This window comes from Hyperolius riggenbachi, chromosome 11 (genome assembly GCF_040937935.1).
Source record: "Hyperolius riggenbachi isolate aHypRig1 chromosome 11, aHypRig1.pri, whole genome shotgun sequence".
Classification (NCBI taxonomy): Eukaryota; Metazoa; Chordata; class Amphibia; order Anura; family Hyperoliidae; genus Hyperolius; species Hyperolius riggenbachi.
The window spans coordinates 219,822,866-219,846,253 of NC_090656.1; the positions used below are offsets into that span (position 1 = coordinate 219,822,866).

A 23,388-nucleotide genomic window follows, 5' to 3' on the forward strand; every position below is an offset into this window, starting at 1 on the left:
AGACCCCCTGGAATTGTGTGTGTTAAAAATGGGAAATGACAGTAGCCATATTACTGTGACATTAAAAGGCATCAAAGTCTGTTATGACCTTTTATATGCGAGTAGGCCGTTGGAAGTCTCCCCTGTATATCCCTATCTCACCCCATCGGCATTCTGGGTACGCTACAGGGTCAGGTTCGTGTTTTGAACACGCTTCCCCATAAATTTTTGTCACGGGAAAAGTTGGCCTTTCTACAGTCAGAACTGAAGATTTCAGATTAGTGAAGCGTTTTTCCCCTTGGCGACAAAAGTTCTCCCAACAGAAATTAGCAAATAACCGTCTCGAGTTCTGTGGACAGAGGAGGAGTATGAAGGGGGTCCAATCTATTTATTCAGCTTTCTGTTTGGCTTGGAAGCCCTTCACACAAAGCCGTTGGGTGGTCCGAGATGCTAATCGCCTTGAGCTGAGAGAGGAGAACAACACTTGATTGGGTTTACTTTGGAGAACGCTATAAAATCAAATAAAGAGTAACAAATCAGGCATTCGCTGGACGTGCCGTTAACCTGAAAGCAAAAGTCACAATTAGCACAAAGTGAGCCAGGAAACTTCTTGGTGGCCCACAATGAGCGTACCTGTCAGACTAAAAGGTCACCCCACAACTTATTGGTCAAATCAAGAATTAGTGATTGTTTCAGCAAACAGTCGTGTAAAGGAATCCCCCACCTTTTGCACCGGATACTAACCGGGCAAATAGATCAGATTTTTTTTTTTTTTTAGCCAGTTACTTTGTTTGTGCCTGCAGGATACAGCCTTTGGTTTCTTCTTCCCAATCCCGTCTCTGTTGTACATTTAGCTGGAGTGAGCCAAGCAAGTGTGACCATCTCAGGCTGCAGACAGGTCAAACCTGTTCTCAATCAAGAGGTCAACCTTAATACCAGGCAGTCCATGACCTAGAATGGTTCTTGCAGCTACCTGTCCTCTATCGTATATACGAACTGAAGGTTGTAAGTATGAATAAGACCTGTGGGCAGTAGGTTAGTGTGGGCGGTGCAGTTGTGGGAGGTGGCAGACAGGCGGATGATCAGGATTCAAGCCAGGAAATGCATTTTTTCGAATAGAATAAAAACAGAAATGACATCACGAGGGCAGAAATGACATCACGAGTTAGCCTTAACTGTGGGCAAAAGACATGGCTACCACCAGGAACAGAATTCTCGTCATTTACTATATAACATTCACTGAAATCAAAACGTGGACAGTACAATACATGTGTTATGCAAGTAGCTCAAGTATTTATCTACTTATATATGTGTTTTTTTCCCCCTGGCATAGTATTGATGATCGTACTGCTTTAAAAAGGCACTGTAGTAGGATGAGAAGAGGGTGGTTGTACACCATAAAAAAAAGAAACACAGAGACAACAGGAGTCCGAACAGTGCAATATGTCACCAAATTGACAGATGTGTTTGACGGAAAAAATAGTGCTCACGAAACGCATTGCCATAATAAACTTCATTGTTATATAAAGTTGTCATTGTTGAGGTAAACCACCTATCATCTTTTATTTTTTTTATTGTTTTTAACTCTGTTTTATACACCTCTGGGCACCTCATTCCCCCCCCTTATACTGTAGTAGGATGCAGTGAATTATTTAGGATACTCACTATTACGGTAATTATCCTGGTTTCAACATAATTCATTTTTGTCGATACAAATCAATCAGGATGGGCTGATTTTTCAGATTTTTTTTATATTTTTTTATGAAAATTGAATGGTGTAAAGCTGGCCACTAACGGTCCAATTTCTAGCGAAAAATGGTTCGAGCGATCAGAAATTCTGATCGGACGAAAAATCGTTCACTACACCATCAACTAACCAATCATTGCTTCCTATCTATCACGACCACCAAGAAAATCCAAATTTTCGTTCGACGAAAATTCATTCGGGCGACATTTTTTTCACTCGTTCATAATCGATTGTGTCCACCAATGGAGATTATTTACAACCAATCCGATCAGAATTTCTGATCGCTCGAACGATTTTTCGCTAGAAATTGGACCATTAGTGGCCAGCTTTAGATAGATGGTCAATATCTTGGTTTATAGACCCAAGTGATTTTTCAGAGTTTTCAATCATTTTTTTTTTATAATTGGGGAAAAAATGAACAAGTGTGATATACAGGTATGAGTCAGACTTTTGAAATGTTACAACCAATTTAAGATTGTAATTTTCAAATTGGAAAAAAAAAACCTAAAATTGTATGGTGTGTGTGGCCACTTTTATCCAGGTCTCAAAATAGGGCCAAAGAAAAACAAGATTCTTTCAAATGAATTTCAAATGGATAAGCTAGGAATTTTCTGAGACAGAACATATCCATGTTATATCTTATACTGTGAGATAAATAAACTTATGAGGTAAATACCTCATAAATGTCAATTCACAACGATTAGAGCATGCGGTAAAACAAGTGAGACGCTCGGTAAGATAAACAGCCATTAGCAGAGCCGGATTTGTAATCTTTGCTGCCCAAGGCCACTGTCACCAGCCGCCCCCCCTTTAGTATAGGTAGCGAGATGATCCTTTCCTCCAGTATATATAGCCAGATGACCCCTCCACCAAGTATAGGTAGCCAGATGACCCATCCCCCCTTTCCCTCCAGTATAGGTAGCCTGATGACCCATCCCCCCTTTCCCTCCAGTATAGGTAGCCAGATGACTCATCCCCCCCTTTCCCTCCAGTATAGGTAGCCAGATGACCCATCCCCCCTTTCCCTCCAGTATAGGTAGCCAGATGACCCATCCCCCCTTTCCCTCCAGTATAGGTAGCCTGATGACCCATCCCCCCTTTCCCTCCAGTATAGGTAGCCAGATGACTCATCCCCCCCTTTCCCTCCAGTATAGGTAGCCAGATGACCCATCCCCCCTTTCCCTCCAGTATAGGTAGCCAGATGACCCATCCCCCCTTTCCCTCCAGTATAGGTAGCCAGATGACCCATCCCCCCTTTCCCTCCAGTATAGGTAGCCAGATGACCCATCCCCCCTTTCCCTCCAGTATAGGTAGCCTGATGACCCATCCCCCCTTTCCCTCCAGTATAGGTAGCCAGATGACCCATCCCCCCTTCCCTCTATTATAGGTAGCCAGATGACCCATCCCCCCTTTCCCTCCAGTATAGGTAGCCAGATGACCTTAATCCCTCCTTTTCCCACCCCCCTTTTTAGTATAGGTAGCCAGCTCGCCTTCACACCGCAGCAGCCATCAGTGTCGCTCATTTCCCCACTCGTCTCCAGTGCAGAAGTTTCCTCTTCCTTTCCGTATCCAAGGCTGCCCAAGTCCATAGCCGCCAGCCACAATGCAAACGTGCACAGAGAGCAAGGTCACTGCTGCCCAGGCGGCTAGCAGCAGAGTACCATGTTCAGGCACTAGCATGATCTCCCTCCATTGCAGCATTTGCAAGCTTGCAAATGCTGTATCAGTTTAGCCTGCTGCTTTGGTGCCCTTGCTCCTGTGGTGCCCTAGGCCTAAATCCGGCCCTGGCCATTTGTGAGGTTACAGAAGGTTGTTAAGAAGGAAAGAGAAGGGGAACTATTCAAGAAAGTGAGAAACTTCATGAAAATTTTTTTTTCCTAATCTCACATTTGTAGCAACACACAAATCCTCATTTATATTCATATGGTGTAATAAATAAAAAGGCTAATGGTTTCAAGCGGATACATGGACTTGCTCTTTGTCAGTATAATAAAAAAATATGTTTTCCATATGATTTCCATTTTCCCTGTACTGCAATAACCCAGCAAAAAATATATATAAAATATTGAACTACATACTACGAGGTAAAAATCTTTGTGAATTATCCTACCAAACTATTACGTTATGTGTGAAAATCTTATGCCTGCTACACACGTTGCAATTTCCAGTCAGATTGACGGTCAAATCAGTTATTTCCAACACGTTCGATCTGATTTCTGATCGTTTTCCTGATCAATTTTCCGATTAAATCTATACAGAATTATTTATCGGATATCAGATTGGACCTGTTGGAAATAATCGATTTGATGAACGACCAATCATTCGTGAATATTCAATTTATTTTTCCGTTTTAACGGTATGAGGTCATTTGCCTGACATTACATTTTTACCAAACAGCTCTTTGTGAATTGAGCTTATATCGTACAACAACATGGCAAGTGAGACCATAGATACCTAGAGGGTCATGTGGAGTGCCTTTAAATATGATGCGATAAGTGGTAAGGAAGAGGGCTCCCTCTGCTGGCAGGATGTGAGGTCCTCCAAGCATTCCTCCGGTGGCCTCTTCTCTTCCGTCGGGGTCCAAAAGCACCCGTAAAGCTTCACAGACAAACTCCTCCCCGGGAAGCAAAGCCGGCCTCAGGATTTTGGGCTGCAAATGAGCATAACAGTGTAAGGACGGTTACCAATAGTTTACACACATTTACACACATCTCCTCCCACCTGCACATGTTGAATAGAGACATTTGTGTACCTAAATAGTGTTGAAGCATTTTTTTTACATACCCCAAAATACTGATCCCATGGCTTGCGTGCCTGTTTTCAAAACTTCATATCGATTCACTGGGAGTGTCCTTATAAGACCTTCCTCAGCTTTGTGGGCTGCATTTTATGCCTGATAACTGGGTGTTCCAGGGTACATGAGGGAAGAGAAAGCGAAGCTACCCAGTTAAATCTAGAGAGCAGAATGAGGTTTTCTGACTTGTTTTTTCTGCAGCTTTGTGAGCTGTAGTTTGGGGTCGAAGACACTTATCAGACAATACCTTCTATGCTTTGCTAGCACAGCAATTACTGAATTACAAGGCAATCTGATACTTTGTTCTGCAATCTGACTGTGCCATTTGTTCTGCAATCTGACAGCTTCAGTGAACTGTGAATAATGCAGGGCTGTGGAGTCGGAGTCGTGGAGTCGGAGTCGTGGAGTCGGGCAATTTTGGGTGCCTGGAGTCGGAGTCGGGAAAAAATGCACCGTCTCCGACTCCTAATGAATTTGTAACTGTAATTAAAATAGAAAATATGATAAAATGTTCTATTTCTCAGATAATAGTCATTAAAAATAATGTATATATACAGTATATATACAGTAATAGCTGTGCTTAGTCCACAAAAATGAAATAAACCAATCAAAATTAGTTACTTGTGCTGCTTCAATAAAGCAGTCCTCGTATTTTTAAGGTCAGATATGCATATCTGATTGTGACTGTATATGATGTGTACACAGGAATCTCTTATATATACTAAATAACATCTATGCTGTAAGAATAAAGCCTGATGTGTAGCTGTGTCACTAATAGAGATGGTCAACGAGATGGAAATAATTCTGCATTGATGATGATTTATGCAAATGTATGCACTCCCTTTCCTGATGAAATCAAATAATGTGATATGTTATTAAAATTTGGTTTGGTGTCTACAAATTAAAGGGTAACTGAGACGGATGAAAAGTAAAGTTTTATACATACCTGGTTGCTTCCTCCAGCCCCCTTCAGGCTAATCAGTCCCTCGCTGTCCTCCACCACCCGGATCTTCTGCTATGAGTCCTGGTAATTCAGCCAGTCAGCGCTATCCGGCCGCATGCCGCTCCCACAGCCAGGAACATTCTGCACCTGCGCAATAGTGCTGCACAGGTGTAGTATGCTCCTGGCGGCGGAGTGTGTGCATACGCACTACGCCTGACTGGCTCAAGTACCTGGACTCATAGCAGAAGATCCAGGTGGTGGAGGAGGACAACGAGGGACTGATTATCCTGAAGGCGGCTGGAGGAAGCCCCAGGTATGTATAAAACTTTAATTTCATCTGTCTCAGGTTTACTTTGTTACACAGTAGTACTATACTCTACATATGCACTCCCCACAGAGCTGCAGGGAATCCACTGAGAATGCTGTACACATTGAACACAGAGGTGTTGTCTGTTTACAATCTCCTCATTCCCCTGCAGAGTACCTGCACATCATTCTTACATGTACCCACAGTTACATTGCCTAGGGCCTGATAGATGTTCTTTGTTCCGGTTTGTACCTTTTACAAGTACTCTTACCAAGGACTAGTTTTAGTCTAAAGGGAATAAATATAGTAGTCTACATATCCTTCTCACTTCAGTTGTCTTGTAAAATTCCTAAGCGTTGGCAGTTAAGAGACGAATTTCATGTTACATACTTTTAATCAACAAAATTGTAATATGCAAATTAGAGGAGTCGGAGTCGTGGAGTCGGTGGAATCCTAAACTGAGGAGTCGGAGTCGGTGGATTTTTGGACCGACTCCACAGCCCTGGAATAATGCTGGGCTTACATGGCTCGATTTTGCCGCTTGATTGATTCCCCGCTTGATTCCGTAGGCGATTCTCTTATCTTCCGTTCGTTTTTCTTATCTTTTTCCATTGTGTTCAATGCGGAATAGAGAGGCGAAACGATCGGGCGGGAGATCAGACGTTTCGGAAATTATCTATCGAGCCACCTAAATGGCTCAGAATCGAGCCATGTAATTCCCAGCATTAGCCTTCAAATGACATAATATCTGTTTTTTTCAGTTTTTTTTGCGTTTAACACTGTAGAGCAGAAATGTAATTTTGAGTTTCATCCCATTCTAAAGGGGCCCATACACTTAACGATTTTCACGCCTATATACAGCAGATTTGATCACTGTGATCGAATCTGCTGTGAAATCGCTGCGCAAACGTTGACCGAACGATCGATTTCCGTTGTTCCTGTCGATGCGGAAGATTTCCCACGATCGCCGGCGGGTCGGGAGTGCGTCGATAGCGGCGTTCAAATGCACAACGACCGACGCAATACAGCTGCAATACATTACCTGTTCCGCCGGCGCGTGTCGCATTACCTGTTCCGCCGGCAGGCTTCACTTCTTCCTGTCCCGGCAGTAGGAGGTTTAAACAGTAGAGGGCACTCTACTGTTTAAACTTCCCTGGACAGGAACTGAAGATGGAGCCGAGCGAGGAGGAGAAGACCGCGGAGACCGGGGGACTCGCGGCGGCCGGATCAGGTAATGTATGCAGGGCGGTGGCAGCTCCACAGATGGTGATCGGTTTCATGCTGAAATCGATTCACAATCTGTTTGCAGTAAAGGCAGCCATACGATCCCTCTCTGATCAGATTCGATCAAAGAGGGATCTATCTGTTGGTCGATCTGATGGCAAATCGATCAGTGTATGGCCACCTTAATACAGTTTGGAATTGAGTCAGTGAAATGTGCATCCTGTCTACTCTGATTGGACAGTTTACAAGCTGCATACAAGCCGTATAAAAAATACACCATCTTAATCCTATATACAACTCATGAAAGTCATCTTCTCCTGTCTCTAGTCCTGAGTTTAGTTGGTTTGGACTAGGGGTCCCAGAGCTGTGGACCCCCCACCACTACTAACTGTCTATTCCTCTGATACAGGGGACTATACTTTAGATTAGGTGTTTAGTGGCTACACTTGTTATGGGTGTGAAGATGCTGAAGGCCACACTCGTTTTATGATCCTTGTGAGATGAGCTCCAAGGCTGTTATGGGCACCAAGGGGAGGCAAGGGAAGGGGTGTGACCATCTGGGGGTCCCATCAAACTTGGGAGGGGGGCACATGAATTGTAGTTACGTCACTGGTTCGGACAAACCCTGGAGTGATGGATTTCCTTTAATAAATTCTACCTAGAGACCACAAAGGAGCGTTTACAGATGACATAGTCCCAATCTGTAGATGCCATCCAGAAAAAATTGTAGCAGTTGAAGACACAATTACCTTCTTGATTGGTGGAAGCCTCCGGCTCTCGCGGTGTACAGCCTCTAGCGTCTCGATGTGCATAGCGACAATACCTGGAGAAGACAGCATAGTAATCAAACAGATGGATAGCAAACACAATACAAAGCACATAGCACAATGGGAATAGTAGCCACATCATACGATGGACGAGATGGAGTGCTTCTGGGACGTACCACGGGACATCACTGATTTGACAGACTCATCTCTGGATGCCTACTTCACAAAACACTTACAAATCAATGTTTGTAATTACAGGTAGTCCCAGACTAACGAACGAACAAGCGACTTACGCACTATTCACGGATATGAATGGCCTGAAAATGTGAAATCTGATTTAGTGGAACCAAGTCAAAAACATTTTTTTCTAAAAAGAACTGGTAGTTTTTGAACACAAATTGATTTCATACATTTCAAAGAAAAAATGTTTTTCAGTCTGGTAAACTGACTTTTGCTCTGGTACACTGAGGGCACGGGGAACAGATGTGACTGTGTGTGTGTGTGTGTGTGTGTTTGTGACTGTGTGTGTGTGTGTGTGTGTGACTGTGTGTGTGTGTGTGACTGTGTGTGTGTGTGTGTGACTGTGTGTGTGTGTGTGACTGTGTGTGTGTGTGTGTGACTGTGTGTGTGTGTGTGTGTGTGACTGTGTGTGTGTGTGTGTGTGACTGTGTGTGTGTGTGTGTGTGAGTGTGTGACTGTGTGTGTGTGTGACTGTGTGTGTGTGTGACTGTGTGTGTGTGTGACTGTGTGTGTGTGTGACTGTGTGTGTGTGTGACTGTGTGTGTGTGTGACTGTGTGTGTGTGTGACTGTGTGTGTGTGTGACTGTGTGTCTGTGTGACTGTGTGTCTGTGTGACTGTGTGTGTGTGTGTGTGTGACTGTGTGTGTGTGACTGTGTGTGTGTGACTGTGTGTGTGTGACTGTGTGTGTGTGACTGTGTGTGTGTGACTGTGTGTGTGACTGACTGTGTGTGACTGACTGTGTGTGACTGACTGTGTGTGACTGACTGTGTGTGTGTGTGTGTGTGTGTGTGTGTGTGTGTGATAGAGGAGGGGTACTGAAAGCACAGCGTAACAATGAAGGCATAGGGGAAACAGATGGGGACACTGGAGGCACAGAGGAGGTTTAGGGGAAACAGAGGGGGACACTGGAGGCACAGAGGAGGTTTAGGGGAAACAGAGGGGAACACTGGAGGCACAGATGAGGTACAGGGGACAGAGACGGCACAGTGTTTTCACTTATGTACAGATTCAGGTTAAGGACTAAGCTACAGTCTCTATAAGGGATGATGAATGAGATGCAAATATTTCCAAGTTCATGCTTTATTGTGCAAATTTTTATACAATTATATGCAGCTTGAAAATGGACCAATCAAGTCCCAGCCAGGTTTAAAATGATTGGTCCATTTTAAAGTTGCATATAAATTTACATAATTCTGCATCAACTCAGAAATATTTGCATCTCACTGATCATCCCTATTCCCTGTCTTGTTCATAAACCTGAGACTACCTGTACTGATGAGCCAGCCAGGTCCCATTTACGTTTTTTGTGGTCTATCTTTATCACAGAGCATGCAGAAGTTTCTTATGGTCTTTCAGTCTTAAACATTATATTTTATTGTATATACAATCTAATTGTATTGTGGTACATTCCTGTATGAGAAGCACATCATTTCTGATTGAGATAGATGGGTGGAGCCCACTCCCATGTCCTCCTTGATGCTACTACTGCTAGCCAGTGCCCTCCTGAAGATCGTGAAAGTACTTGTCTTTATGTACGAGCACAGCCTTGCTGCAGCCGTGCCTGCGCAGTAGCCGCTTATGCACCAGCTGCCCCAATTACGGTATTAAATAATTACTGGATGAACCATTATGTGCCCGAAGAATGAGGTCAGCTGACCACCTGAAAGATGAGGTTATTCCATCATTGGATTTCTTCTTTCCTGATGGCATGGGCATTCTCCATTACGGCAACATCAGGATTCATTGTCTCAAATTGTGAAAAGGTGGTTCAGGGAGCATGTGACGGCTTTTTCTCACATGGATTTGCCACCACAGAGTCCAGACCTGAACCCAACTGAGAATCTTTGGAATGTATTGAAGAAGAATTTGCACAACAGTGAAAATTCTCTAACTCTCCCATCTCTAAAAGATCTTGGTGAAAAAAATGAATGCAACTCTGGATGGAAAAAAATGTGACATTGCAGAAGCTCATTGAAATGGTGTCACAGCAAATGCATGCCGTAGTCATAACTAAAAGGGATACAACAGAATATAAGTGTGTGACCTTTTTACATGACGGGTCGTGTAATACTATATGACTGAGAGAGAGGGTGGCTCTAGAAGATGCACAGCTGGCTGGACACCTACCTGGGATCATACAGTGCAGGCTCTTGATATGATCTTGTGTCACTCCGCTCTCTGTGCAGACCTTATCGATAAATCTGGTGATGAATCGCACCACGGAATTGGTGATATCGCTCTCTGAGTCCTCAAACCCGCTCTCCGTGTCGTAGCTTTCCGCCACACTGCCTGCAATACTGGAAAACATAGACAAAGAGCTTTATCACAGAAGTCAAGAGTACATCCAGGAATCTGAGGTCACCCTAAGTAAGGGCTTCCCAACACTGTCCTCAAGTACCGCCAACAGTGCATGTTTTGTGGCAACCCACAGGGGAAGAGAATCAGCTCTGCTGAGAAACGAATTACCCCACCTGTGAATGGTTGTGGTTTTCTGCAAGACATGTACTGTTGGTGGTACTTGAGGACAGGGTTGGGAAGCCCTACCCTAAAAGACAAGAGATTATTGCCTTTGTAAGATGATAGGTCCACTTCAAATTTCACAATGTCCATGTTTAACCGGACAGCATCTTCAAGAAGAATGCTATTTGTGTACAAATGACCGCATTCATTTATCCCATTACTAACTTGTGCAACAAATGATATCATACCCAATGTGTGTTCTGAGAAACGACACTGCTATTCTGCTAACCAATAAATACCTCAATAGCACATAATAGGTCAAATGAAGCTACTGGGAAAATAAATCTCAGCCATGTATTTAGACAATGAGATCCAAAGCATGCCACTGCCTCACGTTTGCACGCACGTGGTCCAGCCCAGCAGCTCAGCGTGTGGTGGAAACAAGAATGTTGCCGGGGCCATGTAGGTTTCCATGTTATGGGGGACGCTCCTGGGAGTCACCATTCAGGAATGATACACAAACAGCACAAACAATGACATCAGCCCCCCACTCCAGTAATTGTTTATCATGCCCTGATCAAATGTGTAATCTAAGTGGCGACGCTGAGACAGGCCCAACATTCCTGAGAAGACAAACACAAATATATTATAACGGTGGGCGGCACAAAAATGGCTCCTTAAGGAGAAACTCTAGGCTTCAAAAATCCCTCACACACATTCCTGACCTTCCTCTGACTAGCAGATAGATCCTTGGATAAATATCCACACATGAACATGGTCAGGCTGGGCAGTAGATCAACTACCCAAACTCCCACAGCGAGAGGAAGTGCTGAGGCCTTAATGAGTTTGTGCATGAATTGTTGGGGACTCTAGAGTCAGAATCAAGTCTCCTACAAAGGCCATTCACTTTTCAGGCTTTTTTATACTACAGAAAATGGAAGACAAAATGTGAGACCTGGCTTTGCAATGCCTGTGGTGGCCCTACAGTTTACCAATCCTGACTTTAGTTTATCCTGAAAACCAGGGAATGCCATCACAACAGAGAGAGAGTCGCACAGTGGGTGTGTTTGCGCGCACACGCGCCCAAAATTAGAGAGGTGGCATACCTCAAATGATGACACTGGCTGGATAGTGTACTGGTTAAGGGCTCAGCTTCTGACACAGGAGACCTGGGTTTGAATCTCGGCTCTGCCTGGTCGGTAAGCCAGCACCTATTCAGTAGGAGACCTTGGGCTAGTCTCCCTAACACTGCTACTGCCTATAGAGCGCATCCTTGTGGCTGCAGCTCTGGCGCTTTGAGTCCGCCAGGAGAAAAGCGCAATATAAATGTTCTGTGTTTGTGTTTTTTGTAATACAAGAGGTATTTTATTAAGTTAGACAGTTGGCCAGCCACCAATTCAATAAAAAACCTTTTGGATTACATTTAACGTCATCATTTGAGGTAATCCACATCTTCCTTTTTTACATAGTATTGGTTTTTAACTCAGCTTTATCTAGTTTAGGTCACCTCTTCAACCCGTTGAGCCTTGGACCCTGCTTTGGAGGGGCACCGATCTCCAGACCCATATGTTAAAGCTGATTTCCATACTTTTTCTTGCAAGAGAGCGACCACGCTAAGACTCCAGGTTCACCTGAGAGGATACGGGTTTAACCTCCCTATCCACCACTACAGTATATCTATGTCCTCTGTGACTTCATCTAAGCCACGAGTCAGTAGATATACGTCTTGTAGCAGAAGCAGTGCTGTGCAGGATTGGGCTTGCTCCTGTGCACGTTTCTGGCACTATCTGATGCAGCACTAATTGGTGAATGGGAATATATGTTTCCTGAGCTAATGAGATTGATTTTTACCATCAAAAATACTTTTATTTTCTCAGTTCATAGTGACAAATACACACTGTAGCATTATTTCAGAATCAAATATCTTCACCATAAATTGTGACAGGAACATAATCTAAGTTTTGTGATAAGCGGTAAGAATAGTCAAACAAAATTTGTGTTTTTTATCTACAGTAGCACTTTTTATTTTTAAACTGGAATTGGTAAAACTGAGAAATAATGTGTTTTTTCCTGGTTTTCTCATTAAAATTCTTAGAAAACAAAATTGTTCGAGGGGAAAAAATGGCATACAATGAAAGCAGAGTTTGTCTTGAAAAAAAAACAATATATATTTCATTTCTGTGTCATAAGTAGGGATAAAGTTATTTCTGATTAAATAAGGACATAGCTAAACTGTCAAAACTGCTCTGGTCCACAAGTGGGAAACAAGGTCTGGATGTGAAGTGGTTAAGATCTCCACTTGGCTAAGAGCTGAGGTAGCTCGATACATGTTAGCTATTTGATGCATGCATTCATGTTATACTTCAAACGTCCTAAATAAAGATTTGGAATCCTGGACAAGTGCGGACCTTCCTGTTGTAAGATCTCCACTTGCTGTGCTGGTTGGTGGTTCCTATTGGCAACCACATTTTTATGAATACCCTCCTTTCTCCTCCTCCAGCTTTCGGTTTTTACTACACCAGTGTGCTGTTGATATTAAGGATCTGAAATATAACAAATGTAACCTTGTAGCTACTGCCCCTGAGACTATGTAATGTTGCAAATCATGACAGGTTCCCTTGAATCAATGTGAAAGTCTGACCAACTGTTGCTATGGCATGAAAAGATTTCAAACTCCATACATTTGTGTGTATTTGTGTGTCCCACTTAGGGTATCAGAATAAATGAAAACGTCACAAATTCACTAAGTGAGAGCATTCAATACTTTATTGTAGGACTTTTCTAACTGACAATAAAATTTATAAAAACATGATTAAATTCTCCCTATATGCTGAGTATACTCAGCCCTCACAAAAAGGTGCCAATACAAATATCAATGATCATAAGCATATAAATATGTACCAATCCGTAGAAAGCATAGAAGATTGTTGCAAACATGCAATGAGAAAAAAAAAACGAAAATCTATTTAAAAAAATACATAGTGTGCAAAAACAGGAGAAAACCGAGCAGTGACAAAAAAAAAGTGCTGCCGTGCTAAAAGTATCAAAAAATGGCAAGAAGAGCCTCCATGGGAAGCAGCCGGCAGCTGCAAGCGCATAAGGCTGTCTCCCTGCCGCCATCTGGGTGCTGCTCTTGCCACGCTCCTATACACTTTGCACTACTGCACTTTCTGATCCCTTGAATGATCTTTTGTATGCACTTTTCCTCAACAGGTTTTTTTATGCTTGTGACCTTCTTGCCAGTTTTTGATACTTTTTGCACGGCAGCTTTTATGTCACTGCAGTTTACTCAGGTTTTTGATCTAAATATATATGTTACAGGTAAAGTACGAAATCAGGCATTCTATAGAATGCCTGAAGCGATTAGGCAAAGTACGAAATGTCTGTTTCGTTATGTACTTTGCCTAGGCATTCTATAGAATGCCTGAAGTCGTTTCGGCAAAGTGTAGAATATCCAGTTCTCTATAGAATGCCTGCTTTTTCCCCCCACACTTTGACTATAACCGCTGCAATACCTATGCTGTCAGTGAGGAGGCTAGTGATGATGATGGGTGGATGCATGCTGATATTGTGGCCTCCTTCACATTACAACGCGTGCACGAGAACGGCTCCTGAATAGGCTGCGGCGTGTCGTTGGGAATCTGCGGTGCGACGCAATTAGCGGCGGTAGTAATTAATTAACCCGACCGACAAAGCAAAGCAGAGGCACAGACAATGTCAATGTTCATTTATCGTCAGGCATTAAAATACCTCTCTCCAATATCCCATTTTGCACTTTGCCGAACCTGTCTTAGGCATTCTATAGAATGCCTAGGCAAAGTACGTAACAAAAACAGACATTTCGTACTTTGCCTAAAATAGTCAGGCATTCTATAGAATGCCTGAATTTCGTACGTTGCCTCTAACATATATATTTTATAGATTTTCAGGCATTTATCTGATCAGGGTTTGCAACAGTCTTTTATGCTTGCCACATATTGTTTACATATTTATGATCTTTGATATTTGTATTGGCACCTTTTTGTGAGGGCTGAGTATACTCCGCACATGGGGAGATTTTCATCATGTTTTTATATAGATTTTATTGTTAGTTGGACAAGTCCTACAATAAAGTATTGAATACTCTCACTTATAGTAGTGAATTTGTGACTTTTTCATTTATTTTGATACCCCAGGTGGGGCAGTATTTTCTTTGTATGCGCTTACTTCTAATGGTGCACACACAAAAAAAAAATCTCCCAATACGCTAATCAACTATGGCAGAAGATGGGAATAGCACATCAAAGCTTCTAGCAGCTGATAAAGCCAACCGGCAGCTGTGTTTAAGGACAACTGAAGCCAGAGGGATATGGAGGCTGCCATATTTATTACCTTTTAAGCAATACCAGTTGCCTGGCTATCCTGTGGATCCTCCAACTTTCATACTTTTAGTCATAGCCCCTGAACAAGCATGCAGCAGATCAGGTGTTTCTGACATTATTGTCAGATCTGACAAGATTAGCTGCATGCTTGTTTCTGGTGTTATTCAGACACTACTGCAGCTACATAGGTCAGCAGAGCTGCCAGGCAACTGGTATTGTTTAAAAGGAAACAAATATGACAGCTGCCATATACTTCTCACTGCAGTTTTCCTTTAAGTATTCGGTGATTTGCTAACGACAACTTCCACTTCCTGGGTGAAGCTAATTGGCTTGTCAGTAGAGTTCCTCCCTCTTGATTCCCCTTACCTGTTGGTAACGATGCTATTGCTGCCGCTCTCCCAGTCGCCGGTGGCCGAGGTTCTCAGCAGTTTATTCTTGCTGGTGTCCAGAGGTACCAGGAGATACACCATGAGGTTGGCAAAGTGAATGGCCTGGCTGAAGACAGTGCTCTCCTCCCGCTGGACCAGCTCTAGCTGCTGCTGTTTGCTGAGTGAAGGCCAAAGCCGCAACTGCTCGGCCGCAATGTCCATGACTGTGTTCTCCTTCTCCGAGCTGTCCAAGCCGTTCTCCTGCAACCAGACAAAAAGTTGCACAAGTCCTCACTATTAGAGAAGGTCCATGATAGGCTAGTAAGTTTGGATTGACGCAAATTTTATGTTAATGTTACGCAAATTTATGCAGCATGGAAACTTGTTTCAGGTAAGATACCCACCTAGAAGTAGAGGGAAAGCTCTGGGTCCGATAGAGCCTTCGTAGCCCTCTATCTGTGCTCTCATTCCACTGCTGTCCCCTGTTCAAAATTGGCTCCTTCTGGAATCCTTGGCAAGGTTCGGAAGAATTTGTGTACCCAAATGCTTCCGATTTTTATAAAAGTTTAACAATAAAGAACATCTCTACCTAAACATATAGGTATAGTAATCTATTTTCCACTCAAAATGCTTCAAAAACCCCCACAAAACTGGACCCAGAGATCTGTCCACTGCCCTTCAATCCACCAGTTTAAACAACACAGAGATGCCATCTACTGTCTACTGAGGGAGAAGGAAGGTGAGGTGTCTGCTGGCAGGTGGTGCGTAAATGACAGTCTATGGCTGTTCTGTTGCGAATGGCTACCATCTCTGCATAGACAGGAGATGACATCACTATTGCCAACGTGGATTAAACGAGCACAAGGACACAATTGCCACATCACTGTATGCAGACATCTTCAGTAGAAGGTCTAGTCTAATTTTTCTTGATGCACTTCGGGGAGGGGTCAGATATCTGGGTACGTGTCAGTCGGCAAGTCTTGAAGCTGGGCGCAGGGTGAGCCGAATGACGGCTGCCGCTCAATACCCCAGCGTGGTTAAATACTATTCCCTCTCCGAGTTGTAGCAACTCAGAGGGAGGTGTAATTTGGGGTTTGGTGATCGCGGAGCACTGAATTAGCCTTTGCACGGGGTGCGCAGCATGGCACTAGTGCTATAGCTGCGCCCAGCTTCGGTGTAGAGATGACCTGATTTGCAGATACTTCTACTTGTGTGCGTAAGTACAGTTATGCCTTGAAAATATTTAGGTACATACCTTAGAATTAGAAACTGAGCCCTGATTGGCATCTTTAGAGGTCAGGTACAGGGCGCGCACTTGGTTCTGGACATCATTATAGAACGTGGTCTCCCAGAACTGCTGATTGGCCCATATGGTATGATCCTGGATGCATGTGTAAGCAAACTGGCTGACCCCCGGGGACAGTTTCTGTGAAAATCAACAGAACACCATCTTACAAACGTATAACAAACAAAATTCCTCGTCGTCACTGATAACACAGCAAAAATGTAAAATATTCAGGATCGCTTCTCTCTTGACGAAGCTTTTAATGAATCTGAAATACAAGTTGACGTCTCACATTTTCATCAATTGGTCTGGAGCAATTTCGGAGTAAGAAACAGCAACAGTGAAGACAACAGTTGGATGATACGTCCTGTACGTGACTCCGGCAACAGCAGGCTGACGTCATCAAGGAATAATTCCACAAGTCCCTAGTTTTGTCTTCCAAGAAAGATAAGAGTGATGACTAAAATATTTGCCCTGGACTCACTGCTTGTATCTCTTGCCTGTCTCCAAGGTTTATTTTATCGGCTGCTCTGCTGAGAACCTGACAAAGCTGTTTACATGATGGAAAACGATGACACGGCTTGAATAGAGAAGCTCAATTACTTACGGGAATGGCTCGTGTTTAATGGGAGCACTTGAGATGGAAAGGTTTGATAGTCCTTGATGACCAATGACCTGCTTTCATTACAACACAAGTAGTTTCCTTAACGTGACAACTTACATGATCTGAGCTTGACTCTAGTCAGCAACTGTGAAGAGGCAAGAGAAGTTTAGGATAAGTGGGAGCCCCCCCGCTTCAGGGGCACCACCGGTGGAGTACCACTATGGGCCCGCTTCTGGCTCCTGCTCCCCTGCCTCAGGGGCGCCACCGGTGAAACACTACTAGGGACTCGCTTCTGGCTCCTGCTCCCCTGCCTCAGGGGGACCACCGGTGAAATACCACTAGGGGCTCGCTTCTGGCTCCTGCTCCCCTGCCTCAGGGGCACCACTGGTGAAATACCACTAGGGGCTCGCTTCTGGCACCCGACCCCCTGCCTCAGGGGCACCACTGGTGAAATACCACTAGGGGCTCACTTCTGGCTCCCGCTCCCCTGCCTCAGGGGGGACCACCGGTGAAATACCACTAGAGGCTCGGTTCTGACTCCCACTCCCCTGCCTCAGGGGGACCACCAGTGAAATACCACTAGGGCCTCGCTTCCGGCTCCCACCTCAGGGGTGCCACCGGTGAAATACCACTAGGGGCTCGCTTCTGGCTCACGACCCCCTGCCTCAGGGGCACCACTGGTGAAATACCGCTAGGGGCTCGCTTCTGGCTCCCGACCCCCTGCCTCAGGGGCACCAATAGTGAAATACCACTAGGGGCTCACTTCTGGCTCCCGCTCCCCTGCCTCAGGGGTGCCACCGGTGAAATATCACTAGGGGCTCGCTTCTGGCTCCCAACCCCCTGCCTCAGGGGCACCACTGGTGAAATACCACTAGGGGCTTGCTTCTGGCTCCCACCTCAGGGGTGCCACTGGTGAAATACCACTAGGGGCTCGCTTCTGGCTTCCTATCCCCTGCCTCAGGGATGCCACCGGTGAAATACCACTAAGGGCTCGCTTCTGGCTTCCGCTCCCCTGCCTCAGGGCACCACTGGCGAAATACCACTAGGGGCTCGCTTCTGGCTCCCTATCCTCTGCCTCAGGGGCACCACTGATGAAATACCACTAGGGGCTCGCTTCTGGCTCCCGACCCCTGCCTCAGGGGTGCCACGGGTGAAATACCACTAGGGGTTCGCTTCTGGCTCCATATTCCCTGCCTCAGGGATGCCACCGGTGAAATACCACTAAGGGCCGGCTTCTGGCTTCCGCTCCCCTGCCTCAGGGCACCACTGGTGAAATACCACTAGGGGCTCGCTTCTGGCTCCCTATCCCCTGCCTCAGGGGCACCACTGATGAAATACCACTAGGGGCTCGCTTCTGGCTCCCTATCCCCTGCCTCAGGGGCACCACTGATGAAATACCACTAGGGGCTCGCTTCTGGCTCCCGACCCCTGCCTCAGGGGTGCCACGGGTAAAATACCACTAGGGGTCCGCTTCTGACTCCCGCTCCGAGGACAGTGGGGGAGTTTGACTGAGGCAGTACACCTGTCAAATGGGAACACAGATGGCCTAAGGCAGGTGTCTAATAATAATAGCTCTTCCTAGTAACGCATTTCCAGACCCCGGTGCTACAAGCGGTATTCAGGGGCAACACCCCCCAGCCACCACCGCAGGGGGGGCTGGGGGCTAAGGAAGCATGGTCAGACGGCAAGGAGGTGGGAGAGCAGAGCAGCGTAATACATTACCATCATTGAGCGGAGCTAGAAAAGTCCTCCTAACTCCTCTCTCCTTCACTGCTGCTGCCATACTGCCACTTTTCCCCTTGGCGCTTGATGCATGTCACATGACATGCTCAAATGGAAGCAAAGGCAAGGGAGATTAGCTGTAAGGCGGCTACAGTAAAGAAAAGAGGAGTGAGGCAGATGTGTTGCTCTGCTGGATGAAGGCTGCTCTGCCCTCCATCTTCATGCCACCAGACTGAGCTCCTCAAGTCTCTGGTTGGGGGTAATCTTGAGGGAGGAGCGTTGTGGCAGGTTAAGCAGGGGGCCCGGCTCTAGAGTTTTGCAGGGGTAAGGGTGAGGTCAGGGGGGCACTGGGATCATAATACACCCATTACTAAATCGTTTGTTCTATTTAACCTGCATGGAAAGTAGATAAGTTATTATGAACCATAATGTTATATAGTTGTATAAAATAAGGGTTCTGTATGCCCCAGTCCAGCATCCTGCAGTGATGCATTATGGGTGCTTCTTGTCAGACAAGGAAGTGACCACATGCCATTACCTTCTGCTGTAACCTACATTGGAGTTAAAGAGAACCAGAGATGAAGCAACCTCATGTATTTTACCTTATAAATCAGTGGGAACATGACAGTAAACACCTAATCTGCTCTTTGTTACATTGTTCTCTGTTTAATTTGCCTGTTATCACCTCTAAGATAAGAATCCCGACTAAGCAGTCGGTCTGGCTTTGCTACAGAATAATTATAGCTGAGACTGTGTTCTCTTTGGTGTCTTCAAGTCCAAGCCTGCCCCCTGCTGGCTTTGCTCAGGAATCATTATAGCTGAGTCATTATAGCAAAGCCAGACTCAATGCTCAGTCCGGGATTCTTATCTCAGCTAGATAACAGACACTTTTAGCAGTGAGGATGGAACAGAGAGCAGGGTAAAGGTTTTCTCTAATGTTCCCACTGATTTCTATGGTAAAATACACAAGGGTGCTTCGTCTCTGTCGGGATATAAAGTTTCACCAGTAGAGGGCAGCTCTGTCTTACAAAACACATCAATCATTCTCCAGCCATGGCCAATCAGCGAATTCCCCGCTCTCTATAACGATACACGGGATTAAATAAAGATAACTTTATTCATAGGCACAATGGGGAAGATTATCATCAGTCCACAGGACCTCGTAATATCTCTAAAACATGTCATGTCAGTGACACCCTAATAAACACGATAAAAGTGTAATATAAACAAAAACAACCCGATAAAACTAAATCCAGATAATCATCTCTGGCAAAACAAGGTCATGTAGACAGCGGTTTCACACCAGGATGAGCAGCACTGCAGTTATGATCTAGCGGTGCTGGAGAAGAATGCATATTTCTCTGCAGAAAAATCTATGAGTCTTTTACTGTGACCTTAAACTTTAAAACGTTTCACTCAACTATCTGTATGCTCCATTTATCTTTTTATACATGGTGACCATATTCTCTCTTAAAGAGAAGCTTTAGATACAGGCAGCATGATGGTGTAGTGGTTAGCACTCTCGCCTTGCAGCGCTGGATCTCCAGTTTGAATCCCAGGCAGGGCACTACCTGCACAGAGTTTGTATGTTCTCCCCGTGTCTGCGTGGGCTTCCTCTGGGAACTCCAGTTTCCTCCCACATTCCAAAAACACACACATAACTTAATTGGCTTCCACCCGAAATAGGCCCTAAACTACACAATACATACATAGGCCTCAATTCACTAAGCTTATCTCCTGTCTTTAATAACTCTTCTAGAGTTGTTACCATAGTGATAAGGCATGTAGTATTCAGGAAACATTTTACCTCAGGCAAACCTAAAGTTAACTCTTCTGTCTTTAAGTTAACTCTTTAATCCTTAAAATAACTCCAGAGTTAAAGACAGGCTGTTCATTAACTGCGTGTGAAAATAACTACAGAGGAGGTAACTTAACTACAGAGGATGTAAATTAACTACAGAGGAGGTAAATTAACTACAGAAGAGGTAACGTAAGGAATGAAGAGATAAGATAACTCTCTTACTTGCCTTATTATCTCCAGCATGATCTTAGTGAATTGAGGCCATAGACATATGACTATGGTAGGGATTAGATTGTGAGCCACTCTCAGCGGCAGTTAAGTGACAAGACAATATACTCTGTACAGCGATGCGGAAAAAGTCGGTGCTCTATAAATAAAATAGTAGTAGGATGGAAAAAAAAAATCAATAGATTGCAAAATCAAATGTTAAAAAATCGAATACAGATTTAGAAATTAGTAAAATAGAATACAGATTAAGAAATTAGTAAAGGGACCATCTTTACTGAACAGACACAGAACATTTATATTGCACTTTTCTCCTGGCGGACTCAAAGCGTCAGAGCTGCAGCCATAAGGACGCGCTCTATAGGCAGTGTTAGGGAGTCTTGCCCAAGGTCTCCTACTGAATAGGTGCTGGCTTACTGATCAGGCAGAGCCAAGATTTGAACCCTTGTCTCCTGTGTCAGAGGCAGAGCCCTTAACCATTACACCATCCAGCCACTACTTACACCATCCAAATACTACTACTGAAGGCAGGCAAAAATAAAAACTAAAATCACAAACTGCCCTTATCTATAAATACACCCACTAACAGTGCGGTAGGCTAAAGGGAGAAACTACTTGCTTGGCAGTTGGAAACAGCCATTATTTCCCACAGTACAACGAGGTTCACAGACAGGAATCTGTCAGAGCCCTGGCTATGACATCACACCGTAGGAGGGGTTTCACCATAATAGCAGCCATACAGATGTCCCTGATGACCTATTATAGATAAGATTTCCAGTGGGAAAGGGGTATAGGCTACTGATTCGGATGAAATTCAATCCTAGGAATAAGCAGACTTTAATTCTTTACACCTAATTTCGGACGAAGATCTTCTATTCCACTTTTGAGCATAGTGGTTCCTCTCTGAACCAATTTTAATTCCAGAAGGTGCTTTTTGCAAATATGTGCCCAAAACTAAACTGCATATAGCAAGAGTCCTCTCATGCCGCTCTAAATTAAAAATCATCTCTCTTTCCCCCTAAAGTTGTTTAGTTTGTTTACTTTACATTTTAAACTGGAGACCTCTTCCGAGGCTTGTAGAACAAACCCGGAGATTGTCATTAATATAATGCTGCCCAGCCACCTTGCAGTCTGAACATCAGGAAGATGCAACTGACTCGCTGTATTCACCTGTTCCATCAAGGCAGGCGGATTCAGTCTGTGCCCCACCCCCTTAAAACCACAACAGTAAGATGATGCAATCCAGGCAGAAGCAGCCCCGCCCACAAGCCTGAAACTGAATTTCCCAACCCAGCAGCTTCTGGTCATGTGATCACGTTTTTTTTTTTTTTTTTTTTTTTTAAAAACAATGTTTTATTTGGTTTCATAGGTTTCCAAGAAGCTTACAATGTTTTTTTTTACATAATATTGGTCACATACATGCTAGTTTTCAGGATATTACATACAATTATATATCATGTCCAGTGCATGTAACCAATGGTTTAGTCTGTTGCCTTCCTGGCGGAAACCTCCCTGAGACCCCCTGAGAACATAAAAAACCCTTAAGAAAACTCCCCCCCCCTAACATGAAGAAATTGACCCACCCTTCCTCCCCCCACCCTTTGTCACTATTTCTCTGCATGTATAAAGTTTGCTGCATGACATAAAACATTCGTCCTTTGAGCTATCAGTTGTGATCATACCGTTGTGGGTCTGGAAAGAACACAAAAGACATTTATGCAGGTATTTGAATCATACTTTGAGTTTCCTCAGGTCTCCCTGTAAGTCTCTTATCGCATACCAAGTCGTGTATTTGTACGGCTCCATAATGTCTCTTATTTCCTGCTGCGTGAAGGTGGCCGTGATGAACCTTTCCCATATTGCAAAAAGTTTTTTGGTGGCTCTTTCTTTGTGCTGTTTTGTCTCCAGATTATCTAGGTTGAAGAGATGTAGCAGTTCTTCTTTAAGGTCCCAGGTTGTAGGAGCACTAGAGTATATCCATTTGTTATATATGACTTTCTTTGCTGCAATTAGTATGAGATGGGCCAATCTTGACATTGGCTTGGTTTTTCCTTCACTGGCTGGTGTTTGTACAACGGGGACATGATGAAACAAGCACAGCTGGGGAGATAGTTCTATGTCCACATTACAGACCTTTTTTATATAAGTCTTGACCCTGTTCCAGTAACACTTTATCTTATCACAGGTCCACATACAATGGAACAAGTTAGCATTTGCGGTTGAGCACTTAGGGCACTCGGGCTTATAATGGGGCGGTGGGGATTTATACTTAATGTCAAAGGCATATTTTGCCCGGTGGATTAATTTATAGTGTGATTCTCTCCAGGTTTCACTTAATACCAGTGATCTAACCACTCTGTTCCCTTCTATGATTGCTGTTCCCAGATCCTCTACCTCAATGTCTTTGTGCCATGCCTTGAAATTGTTTTTTGCTAACGATTCGAGATTTATGGATTGGAGACTGTGGTGGATTTCTGCCAGTGTCTTTGGTCCCCCCTGTGGCTGAAGGAAGCGATCGAAGGAGTCTGCCTTCATAATGGATGGAAGATCGGAGGTTTGG

General features: G+C 44.3%; 1 protein-coding gene across 6 annotated transcripts in view; it reads right to left on the minus strand.

Annotated features, from left to right (window-relative positions):
* Window positions 1–23,388, minus strand: part of SBF2 (SET binding factor 2) — a 604,108-nt gene that overhangs the window by 139,148 nt on the left and 441,572 nt on the right. For all 6 annotated transcript variants that reach the window (XR_011024739.1, XR_011024738.1, XM_068260376.1 and 3 more), the window contains exons 18-22: window positions 16,447–16,617; window positions 15,190–15,452; window positions 10,130–10,299; window positions 7,744–7,817; window positions 4,181–4,376 (exon numbers count right to left, since the gene is read on the minus strand). Coding sequence is in view for 4 of the 6 variants with exons in the window: in XM_068260376.1 (XP_068116477.1) it covers window positions 4,181–4,376; window positions 7,744–7,817; window positions 10,130–10,299; window positions 15,190–15,452; window positions 16,447–16,617 (874 nt within the window). In the remaining 2 variants the exon portion in view is untranslated. The remainder of the gene's footprint in view (window positions 1–4,180; window positions 4,377–7,743; window positions 7,818–10,129; window positions 10,300–15,189; window positions 15,453–16,446; window positions 16,618–23,388) is intronic.